Source organism: Bombyx mori, chromosome 13, assembly GCF_030269925.1.
Source record: "Bombyx mori chromosome 13, ASM3026992v2".
Classification (NCBI taxonomy): domain Eukaryota; kingdom Metazoa; phylum Arthropoda; class Insecta; order Lepidoptera; family Bombycidae; genus Bombyx; species Bombyx mori.
In genome coordinates, this window is record NC_085119.1 from 2,060,696 (window position 1) to 2,073,218 (window position 12,523).

General features: G+C 35.2%; 1 protein-coding gene across 4 annotated transcripts in view; it reads right to left on the minus strand.

The window, feature by feature from the left end:
* Nucleotides 1–1,933: 1,933 nt before the first annotated feature.
* LOC101735387 (proton-coupled amino acid transporter-like protein pathetic) overlaps nt 1,934–12,523 on the minus strand; it is a 58,705-nt gene continuing 48,115 nt past the window's right edge. For all 4 annotated transcript variants that reach the window (XM_062671703.1, XM_004927928.5, XM_021349141.3 and 1 more), the window contains exons 6-10: nt 10,510–10,594; nt 9,300–9,544; nt 6,857–7,069; nt 5,878–6,047; nt 1,934–4,903 (exon numbers count right to left, since the gene is read on the minus strand). In XM_062671703.1, coding sequence (XP_062527687.1) covers nt 4,617–4,903; nt 5,878–6,047; nt 6,857–7,069; nt 9,300–9,544; nt 10,510–10,594 — 1,000 coding nt within the window. In that variant the 3' untranslated portion in view covers nt 1,934–4,616. The remainder of the gene's footprint in view (nt 4,904–5,877; nt 6,048–6,856; nt 7,070–9,299; nt 9,545–10,509; nt 10,595–12,523) is intronic.

The following is a 12,523-nucleotide window of genomic DNA, read 5'->3' on the forward strand; positions in this document are numbered from 1 at the left end:
TTATGTCGAAGCGGTTCCCTAAATCCCCTCTCAAGAGGGTACGTAATATATCCATCACCGCCTTTTACAGAGAATTGAATTCTCCGAATATATATTATTGTCATTGCGTGCTTTGAGCACATCTGCAATATTATAAATTATATAGTATTAACGCTCTTTGAAGAATTTGTACTAATAAAATATGGTAAATCCTCCCGACACAACTGCTCGTATCTCGGCATGAATTAGGCGCGGTAGCTTCGTCCCCATCATCAAAATCTTTGGCCAGTCCATACCGTGGCCAGGCCATGTACTCAGACGTTACCCTCGAAAGAGGGATGACATTTGGTCCCCACGCTTAGTCAGTACGTGACCAAGCCGTGTTCCTACTCGACCAACTCTACCCCATGATCTGCAAGCGAAGCAAATAGTCCCTTCGTAATAAGGTGACACTGTACCAAAATTTGCACAAATTTCGTGATGCAAGTGTAGTGCCCGCTCACGCAACTCGCATGCACATAAACTCTGTCCAGGTCATCCATTCCCGTTTTTTCAGGATAGCCGTCGGAGCACCATAATATGTGAGGAATTTCAACCTTCACGACGATATAAATTTAGAATCGATATTATACCTTATGGTAGCGTATCTTAAGGTAGCGTCAGAACGCTACGTCGACAAATATGCGTGGCACAATAACTCTCTTTTCGTGGCTGCCACTAGTTATTTATCGGACTTAAGCGACGAGGCAACGCAAAGCCGCCGTTGCCTAAAACATGTCTCTTTGGATCCATCGAATCCTCTATCGGTACTTTCAGGCTTTTCAAGCACCGGTCACCGTCCTCGTCATCGATTACGACGCTAAGTGCGATGAGCGAATTAACCCATAGACACAGCCCACTGAGTTTCTCGTCGGATCTTCTCAGTACGCGGTGATTCCGATTCGATGGTAGATTCTGCGAACCACTGCTCCTAGGGCTAGTGTTAGAAAATTCTCTCAGGTTGAGCCCGTGAGCTCACCTACTCACCCGGGCGTAGCTGGAATAGCCCCTCAGGCTACCAGCGAATAGATAGGTAAAAACTACTGATTTCAGAATAAGACATTGTATCAATACGAAGTACCTAATCTGTCTTTTATTGGAGACTAGCGGCCCGCTCTGGCTCCGCTCGGGTCTTTAACAAAAATTTCAACGATATTAGACGTTGTTTTTTAAATAAAAGAACACTTATTGCGGCATAACTATAATAGTTAGATATATGATGTCGTGACACTTTTTGTAAATAATAACGTGTTCTACAAAGTTGTAGTACATTATTTTATTCTGTAATCAATAGTTTTCGCAGGGCACGCGATGTAAAGAATATTTTAAGTAATTTTTTTACACATTGGGTGTTTTTTCCACCTATTTTAAAAAAAAAATATTATATCCTATGTCACTCGGGAATAGTGTAGCTTCCAAACAGTGAAAGAATTTTTTAAATCGGTTCAATAGTTTCGGAGCCTATTAAATACAAACAAACAAACAAATCTTTCCTCTTTATAATATTAGTATAGAGTATAGATAGGTTGAGAGTTAATTTTGAACAATACGGCTGCTATTCTGTACAGACTTAGAAAACATGAAAAATAACGATTTTTTAATTATTAATGTAAAAAAATAATTATTGTTTGATAAATTAATTAATTAATGACACGTTTTCCTTCAAGCGTGACTTAAGGATAACTTATGATATGGGATGGCCTAGCAGTGTGCCTTGTTGTATTGCTGCAATTTATGAATGGCAGTAACTATTTTCCATCAGATAAATAATACATTGGATGCACGTCACTTTGCAAATGCACAAAAAAATCAAAAGTGAATAAAGAACATAGACACTAGGTTGCAAGACCTAATCATGCCAACTTATTTTGTCTACTCCAGGCTTTAAAATTCGAAAATGAAAAGAAAAACATTATTAAATTAAATTATTTATTTAGAAACTTCTTCGTGTACTTAACTAAACAAAAACATAACTATTGATGAACACAAGATATTATAACAGATGCCTAGATTCCGTTAACGACAGTTTGATGATAAGTTTGTATATGTATGTACGTATAAACAAGTTCCAAACAACAAAATTCGGACCGTCGGTCTACTGAGCAAATTCCACTCGCTCGTTAGAAGATCTTCCTTTTGTCATTACCTCTCAAACTGGTGACCGCAACGTGATTTGAACACGCAACCTTCTGAACTTCCCTTCTGATCCTCCTAATTAATAAAAAACTAAAACTACTTTTAACTAAGCTTAATCTCTTGTTTATTATTTTTAGTGAATATGAATACTCAAGTCGAACTAGCTGCCAGTCCTGGCCTGGTCCTTGGCCAGTCCTGAAGACACTGTTCATGTTTCTTTCTGCGAGTAAAGAAATGTAAGAGTCCAGATTCTTTTTTGAAGTTATACTTCTTTAGGCGCGTTATGAAAAATTGATGAGAGTGAAATTTTACGATGCGCGCGCACCGTTACACAAAATTAACAGAAATGAAGTTGCCCACTAAATCGCTCATTACAATACGACCGACGTAACTTGGCGAGTCTGAATATAGCCGCAGGTGAACTTTCCGAACCGTACCGAGAATTACCGAATTTATACGATGTCAAGAAAAGGGATGTCCAATATGCGTGTTTGAGGATGTTGATTAATCGATATTTTTTCAAATTGATTAAAATTTAAAAAAATAAAATAAAAAAAAGAAATCAATTTAATAAAAATAAAGTATAACTTCTTACGCGCGTACATAAGTACACGCACCCTTTTTTAAATTTAAGACGGCATTTAGAACAATATTCAAATGTCGACGAATAAAATAACACCTTCGTCATCTGAGATCACGGAAACTGTAAAGTTTTAAAATTTTGGAAGCACTTCGCAAACGCCAATAATAAACAAGATATTAAATTTTAAATCAATTTTAATTACATATACTACTCACAAAAATCGAAAAAAATACTAATAAAAAAATACTAAAAAAATATATATAAATTATATAACATGACGGCCGATAATAATATTAAATGAAAAATAATACTAAATGAATTTCATTAATTTTATTAAACTTATAAAATTTACAAGAAACCATACATTAATTAATCTCTTCAGATTTAAAATTGTTGTACATTTTTTTTGCATTTGTTTCCTTTGCTGACCTATCGAGACAAATTTGCTATATTGAAAGTCAAAATTCAACGGAGACACCTTTAAGAACATAAGGAATATTGTAATACATTTTTACATTTTCATTTTCGTTAATTAGTTCTTGCCTCTCAGTTTCAAATCATATTTGTACAAAATTACAGATATTTTCTGTTATTAATTTTCAAGATTTAATAAGGTTAATATTTTTTTTTATTTTTATTGCCTAGGTGTGTGGACGAGCTCACAGCCCATCTGGTTACTGGAACCCATAGACATCTACAACGTAAATGCGCCACACACCTTGAGATATAGTTCTAAGGTCTCAGTATAGTTACAACGGCTGCCCCACCCTTCAAACCGAAACGCATTACTGCTTCACGGCAGAAATAGGCGGGGCGGTGGTACCTACCCGTCTCAAAATTAACTTTAAAACTGATCAAAGAGATAGTTAATGAATTGAATTAATTTTAAGTTTAAGAGGACTATTTGGATTTATTTATAAGTGTGTTATCAAATCCGAATGTTAGTTTTAATATATCGAGAAATAATTATCATTGTACTATATTCGAGGTACATTAACGTAATATAAAATATAGTAAAAATTTGGTTCCTATAATCAAGAAGTAATACATTTAATAAGTATTTTTAAGTTACTCTAAGCTTAAGTTAGTTTACTTTACTTTAAGTTTAAGTTATTTTAAGTAATACATTTTTATATAGTATATAGAGAAAAGAACAGATCGAAAAAAAGATGTGATAGAAAAGTTTAAAAGAAGCTAAATGCAGAATGCTGCACAAACCCATAAATATTTGTATTACGTTTTGCATCGTCTACTGGTGATAATTTTGCGAGAAAATTTGAATATAGTTATAAAGTATACTCCTGTCAGTGAAACTGTAGAGTCTAAAATAATACTGCTTTGGTTTTTGTTATGTATCTGTAGAGTTATTTAAATTATTTACGTAAATGGTATACAGAGCCGAATCGGCAACAATATTTTTAACTACTTCTTAAGTTTAAGTAGTTTGGACAAATTACCGTTTTATGAGAACAAGAGTGTCTTAAACTTATACACATTCAAATATATACATATGAAACACAACTGCTATAATACAATTCAATAAAAAAATATTAGTATACTTTTACATTTGAAATACATTGAAATGTGTAAGAAATATGAAATAGTTATTAATTATAAAGCATACAAATTTTCAGTTCGAGGCTTTTATAATATGGAGGCAGTGGTACTATATATATTTTACTACATGACGATCATGACCACTCTGTCAAGAGCGACATGATTGAGATACAGAAGAAGAAGTGGTGTTTTCATAAATAAATAAGACATTAGAAACATTCTTACTCTAGCATAGCATTTGATACATTAATTTATATTTCCTTAGAAATATTTCCGAGAAAGCTCTAGAAATAAATATGAACCAGCATATTTCTTGGACTTATTATGTAACAGTTGAATTTTCATCTACAATATTAATGACGGTATGCCTGCCAAAATCTTCCAATATGCCATCAATGGACACATAGGCTCCAGAAACCAAGGCTATAATGGCTATTATGGCAATAATGATGTTCTTCCACAGAATATAGTTGAATCTTCCGAAATCTTTCTCCCAAAGATAAATCGTTTGGACGGCGACCGGTATAAAAAGCCCAAGAGTCGAGAAAAAGATTGCTCCAACGAGACCGATCACTAATTCCAAATTGGGAAATGCTGCTCCAATTGCAACTGTTCGAATAAATTAATATATTAGAATATTTTGTGTTCGGAAAATTATGTAAAATTTCAATGGGTTGATATTAAAATAAAACAAGCTTTGTAGATGGTATTTTAACTGACACTCTGGATTTATCGATATTTCTCGAATGATGATGATTATTTTATTAAAACACTAGCGGCCCGCTCCGGCTCCGCTCGGGTCTTTAACTTATATTTCAACGATATTTGACGTTGTTATATTTTTTTAAATAAAATAACATTTATTGCGGCATAATAATAATATAATATTTAGACATATGCTGTGGTGACAGTTTTTGTAAATAATAATGTGTTCTACAAAGTCGTAGTACATCATTTTATTCTATCATCAATAGTTTTCGCAGGGCACGTGATGTAAAGAATATTTTACGTAATTTTTTTACACCTTGGTTTACATTATTGGAGTTTTAGTAAAGATACCAATATTTTTTTTCAAAAAAGATTATAGCCTATGTCTCTTGGGAATAGTGTAGCTTCCAAACAATGAAGGAATTTTTCAAATCGGTTCAGAAATTTCGGAGCCTATTCAATACAAACAAACAAACAAACAAATCTTTCCTCTTTATAATATTAGTATTCTTATAGATTACATTTAAACTGGCTATTGGGTGTGCGAAAATGAAATAATTTGACTGTTGATTAACTGAGGCGGATTTAACAAGCTCTTCTTTGAAACTGCAAATACACATAACTTTACCGTATTTTATGATAATGTTTATTTATTTGCGTTATATTACTGTAATTGGATTTTATGAGTTTATTGTTTAATTTTATTGTTTAATTTTATTCATTTCGCAAAATATAGTGTGTATAATAATTATCAAGTGCTGTTATAATTATTTTAATCTGAAACTAAATTAGCTTGACTTAAATTGATTATTAAAATAAAAAGATAACTGTAGTGAAGATATAAAAATTAATTTGACGTAAAACGTTCAAATTACCTGTAAGTGTGACCAGACAAGTCCTGATCGTGATCTGGATGAGATTTTCATATGAATTTGATTTCCTTGTCGCCAGCATCCTAGTTATGATCTCCATTGGAACGTAAAATTGCAGTGCGTACGTCAGGTATATTACAAAAGCCATTATTAGCTTGGCCGATTGGGCAATGCTGGAAGATATAATTTGCTAGGTTTAGGCTTCACGACTATTTGCCTAGTTAAACAAAAAATATATATATACATATTTGTCGGAGACGGTCATTAGTATGGTAGCTAAACGAAACGCAGCACGATTTCCGAGAGATGGCAGCACGATTGCGGTATCGTCGAAACTCGGCTAACTTCGTGCTACGACATAGTCTAGCCTATGGAGGCGCGTAGACGCCATTACACACTTACCAACCAGCCTTCTGGAAGAGCGGTGCCTCTATCTTAAGAACTGTCATTTGTTTTCGTTTGCTAACGCCAAGATACGATTTCTAGGGTGTTCTAAGAAAACAAACGTCATTGGTGTACTCAATGTTTCTCTTAGTTCGATCACCCTATTCGCCCCTATGATACCTGACGATGGTGTTAATAATTGTGGCTTCTCCGACATATTATTATATATATTTTTCATAATCATTGAAAAAGAATGACAATACAAGTTATTGCGACTAAATCGAAAAAAAAAAAAAAATTGTGTCACAGATTGGGATCGACAGACCACCAAACTATGTGTGTCAGAAACCAGTCAAAAAACTGTTTGCTATGTATGAATGACGGAGTTCATGTTGTGATATCTAAATGGTCTACATACGGAAAAAAATCCCACCAGGCTAAAGATTAGCTCGATAATGGCTGAACTCCAATAGATTCAGGCACCGATTTCGACTGACTTGAAGTTTCATGAGTGACAGTGCCCACTCACAGCCTGATGATGATAAGATGATACTAAAAATACTTCAGTAGTACGAAAGAAAATAAGTCAAATACTCACATTTCATCTTGCGGTAAGTTCAAAGTCACACTCCCTTTGACGTCATCCCCGAATTGCACGTAGCCAAAGAACCCAAACACTCCATAAAGTGTTATGACTATAAACATAGATGTGTTCAAGACACCTGGGCAGCCGAGGAATCGACGAGGGTTGGCCATTTCGTTCTCAACTGGCATTACTACTCCAATCCCTTCCATTGCGAATATCACTGTACTAAAATAAACATAAAGAAATTGATATATTTTTAGTGAAAGTATTTTATAATATAAAAAAGTGCATAATGCATAAAAGATACATTAAATCAATAAAAAAAAACATTACACACACTACATATCATGTATTTGACGCACACACGCATGCATACCATTTATTGTAAAACTTTTGTTCTTGACGTCAGTTTTCAAATTGAGATTAAATATTGTTTGTCCTTCTTAATATTTTTTATAGTGTAGTTTTGGCAAAATTTGTGATTATAGAAGTATAAAATACAATCATAATAGTGTACAAATTTACAATTCCAATTAATTATAGTCGAATTTCGACTACTGCGGGACCTCTAGTTCTATTAAATATAGTAAATAGTCAGCTTAATATACTAAGGCTTCATGAAAATGTATTATAATGCATATTTATTTCTAGTATTATTGGTAAATTTAAATGTAAATCATATTATCTTCAATACAAGGGCCCTACATTAATTCAGATGTACTTACCAAATATTAATTTATCTTTAAGATAATAATGATGTACACGAATACATAAATAATTTCGTATGTAAATTATATAAATTTGTTCAGTGTTCATTCACTGAAATGATTTTTGGAAAGTGTTATCGCGTGTCGACAGCGTGTTTCGGTTCATGTAACATTCAATATTATTTGTATAAAAGAACATTATGTACTTTATAGATGAAATAGGAAAAAAAAATCCAGAAAGTTCGGGAAGTAATCCCTATTAAGTTGTGATAAGTGATTTAATCGTATAAAACATATTTTGGTAATGTGATGTTGGGATTATGTGTTCTAGTTAGGTAGATGTGACGCGTAGTAGGTTCAGGGCGTCTGAATACTGTCAATATATATAACAGCCTCTCTATATGAAGTGTTTTAAGCTGATTTGATGACTGAAGTGTACGAACTGAAGTGAGTAAGTACTGAATAATTGAAGTATATGTATGTTTTTTTTTCCTACCTAATTTTGAGAGGCTATATAAGCGGAACCTTAACTAGTAGGTGAGCTCACGGGGCTCAAACCTGAGGACGATGCTAACAGGAACCCTAGCAAGAGCCGTGCTTCGCAGAATCTACCACCGGATCGGAAACGCGACCCACTGAGAAGATCCGGCGAGAAACTCAGTGGGCTGTGTCTGAGGGTTAATTTACTCGTCGAGCCCTTCGTCGCAAGCGACGGGTTCGACGAGAACGGTGACCGGTGCTTGAGGTACCTAAAAGCACCGTTAGTGGATCGGGAGGATCCGAAATGACGTGTTGGGGGCGACGTCGACTGCTTTCCATTCTGTCCGCAAGATCGGGAATGTACGTGGCGTCATAATACCGTCAAAGCACGGTTTGCTACTTTTTAAGTTCTAAATTTTAATGGCACTATTTATAGTGTGAATGATGCGTCAACGGTACAATTTCTACTTTCTAATACAGCATTTATTTTTACATGACAAAAATATAATTTAAAGGTGTTTCGTTAACATTATTGGAATCACTAGATTAGTTTAGGTAGGCAGTGGCTTGGCTCTGCCCCTGGCATTGCTGAAGTCTATGGGCGATGGTAACCACTCACCATTAGGTGGGCTGTATGCTCGCCTGCCTACAAATGCAATAAAAAAGTGTCAATTATATCGTATCAAGGTTGTCCTATCCTACAGATCGAACTTACAATACGCTCTTTCACCAGTCAATACACTATCGCAATATTCTGGTAAAATACTCAGCGAATTTGAATCGCTTAGTCGCCTCATACGACTGCTACAGAAAGAAATGCCGTGGTGTTATAGTCTAGGCTTTTTTTATTGCTTAGATGGGTGGATGAGCTCACAGCCCAGCTGGTGTTAAATAGTTACTGGAGCCCATAGACATCTACAACGTAAATGCGCCACCCACCTTGAAATATAAGTTCTAAAGGTCAATCCGAAACGTATTACTGCTTCACGGCAGATATAGGCGGGGTGGTGGTACCTACCCGTGCGGACTCACAAGAGGTCCTACCACCAGTAATTACGCAAATTATAATTTTGTGGGTTTGATTTTTATTACACGATGTTATTCCTTCACCGTGGAAGTCAATTGTGAACATTTGTTAAGTACGTATTTCATTAGAAAAATTGGTATCCGCCTGTGGTATTCAATCACCGCTGCATCGCTAGATACGAATGCATCGGACGTCTTATCTTTTAGAGACTATGCCTTGGGCTATAATATTCTCAATTTACCTCAAAAACAACGGCCAAGTGGACACATTAGCGACCATTACTCTATCAGACACAGGCGGCAGGTCGAAAAACATGTAGTACAGAGTAATCGCGAAGACCAGGAAGATGAGAGCGTTGGCAATAGCCGAGAACGGAACCAGGTACTTAAGATTCCTGATCTGGCAGACCACGACCAGGGGAACCAGACTGAGAGCGCAGTAGGCTTGGATCGATAGCTGATATCCGGGCATATACACATCTAGTGCCTGCAAAGTAAAATAATTAGGATATTCATGAGATCAGGTGAGTCAGATGACCTTTTGTGAGTCCGCACGGGTAGGTACCACCACCCTGCTTACTTTTGCCGTGAAACAGTAATGCGTTTCGGTTTGAAGGGTAGCCGTTGTACTGTAAAAACTAAGACCTTAGAACTCTTATCTCAAGGTGGGTGGCGGCATTTACGTTGTAGATGTCTATGGGCTTCGATAACCACTTAGCATCAGGTGGGCCGTGAGCTCGTCAACCTATGTAAGCAATAACAAAAAATTAAATTAAACCATCACCATTGAGTCATGAAATCGGAATCTCAATTGTACAGTATTTACGCAAACTGTGTTTTTCGAATAAATTTTTATAACATGGTAGATCGTGAGCATAACTTTAGTACGTATTTCAGTACCTGTTCCAGCACCAGCTTAGTACCAGTTCACCTGGTGTTAAGTGCAAGAAACGCATTACTGTTTCACGACACAAAATAGACAAGGTGGTGGTACCTACCCGTGCGGACTCACAAGAGGTCCTACCATCAGTAAAAATGGCAAAATTCAGGCTTTGGTACATAATAAATGAATAAAGAAGGACTGCTCCAATATCATGGAAGATAACATAGGTACGCTTATTATTACTAACTAGATGATGAACGAGGTTTGCTCGGTTTTTTTTTTGATAACGCCATCTTTTGTGTCTTTAAGGCGGTTAGTTGTCCTCAATTAAGAAAAATAGTATTATTTATCGCCAATAGATGTCGGGAAGAGTTGATGATTGAAAGCACGAATAAAACAACATTTTCTGAAAATAAATCGTAGCTAGATCGATTTATCGTCCCCGAAATCCCCTGTATACATATATATATATATATATATATATATATATATATATATATATATATATGTATTAATATACAAGAATTGCTCGCTTAAAGGTATAAGATTGTACAGTTCTCGGTACTTACTTCTTTGAGTGACGATCCAATAAAAACAACGTAAACGCATAGAACACTCAAATATGTCACCGAGAGCGAGTAATCGACGAATTTTCTGAAAATAAATAACACATACATATATTTGTTTTCAATTACAACCAAAATCGAAATTGAATTCGTGTAGTTGTATTTTTGTTTAAAAAAAACATTTCAACAAAACATAGCATCCTAATATTTAATAAAAAATGATAACTAATAATCTTTAATCTATATATATAAAAATGAATTGCTGTTCGTTAGTCTCGCTAAAACTCAAGGACGGCTGGACCGATTTGGCTAATTTTGGACTTAAATTATTTGTGGAGGTCCAGAGAAGGTTTAAAAGGTAGATAAAGATGAAAATGCTCGGAATTAAATAAAAATAACAATTTTGTTTTTCCTTTGATGTGTCCCCTGTCGGACGGATTCCTTTTGTGTGTTTTAAGTTTATTTTATACCAAAGTTTAGGTCTTTTATTTATAGATTGAGGCACTACGAACTCTGCCGGGTCAGTTAGTACTTCAATAAAATACGAACCGTGCACAACAACAAAAATGACAACAAAACACCATTTAGTTGTCGTTGAGATTTTCGGAAATTATTAACGTGCTTATAATGCTTGGATATTGAATATTACGCTTTTACACTCTGGATATTTATATAGCGATTACACAGAAGATCTAACATCATTATCCTACCGCGTTTTGGTTTTAGGGGATGGGGCAGACGTTATGCAACGCAATTGAAATCTAGAATTTAAGTCTCATTGTGGATAGCAGTATTCCATGATGATGACCACGGGCCCCGCTAACCATTTAATACTTATTGAGCCGTGAGCTCGTCAGCTATCCAAATTTAAGTATTAAAATTTTATCTAATGTATTATATAAATGGATAAAATTCTTTTGATATTAGTCTAAATTTTGAAAAAGGACACTAAAAATTAATTTTCAAATAAGGATATATAATTTTTTTTAAGAAAAATCACGCACTGTCATTTGTCACCAATTTAGGATTCTTTGTGTTATGGGTACCAGAAACTGACAAACATACTGTTACGCTGGTAAGAGTAACGCCATCTATCGCCGAATAGTCGAACGAATATAGAAGGATCTAGTAGCACCCAGAATGCTCGAGAATGACAACGCCATCTATTGTCAAATAGCGGAAACTACTACTAGAGATGTGTGGAATATTCTCGATAATTCTAGGGATGAGATATCGGCTATAAAAGCGTTGTAGAGATAGCATGCAGTCAGTCAGTAATCGGAACTACTCGAAGCGAAATAGCGAACGGATCACCTGAAGCGAATCGGAACAAGCGAATTGAGAGTTTTAAAGCGTTTGTTGAGTGTTTTAAAGTGTTTGTGTAGTGTTTAAGTGTTTTAAGTGTTGGATACAGTTTTGTTAGTTGTACTTTGGTAGAATTTTATTTATCCCGGACCCAAACGCGTAACAATACTTATATACATTTTAATATATACATATATATTATATAGTTAATGAACACCCAGACAAAGAGCAAAGAAACCTGTTCATCACACAATGTTTGCTCGAAGTAAGAATCGAACCCACGAACCCCGGCGCAACAGTCAGGACTGTTAACCACTGCACCGCCGAGTCAGTTTAATTTTTATTATTTACCTATACTTTTTATGTTCAGAGCTCAATGTGCTTAGTGTCAGTTTTTTAACTTCTCGATCACATAAAATAATTTAATAATTTTAATAATTACTGGTGGCAGGACCTCTTAAGAGTCCGCACGGGTAGGTACCACCACCCTGCCTATTTCTACCGTGAAACAGTAATGCGTTTCGATTTGAAGGGTAGGGCAGTCGTTATAACTATACTGAGACTTTATAACTCATATCCAGAAGCTGTTCCAACTCCACACAAATCTGTGTTAACTCTTACGCGATCGAGGAGTTAAAAAACTCGCACTAACCATACAGATTTCTTCCCTTTTTTTAAGGGATTTTATGACCTGGTAACTAAGACCTTTAAG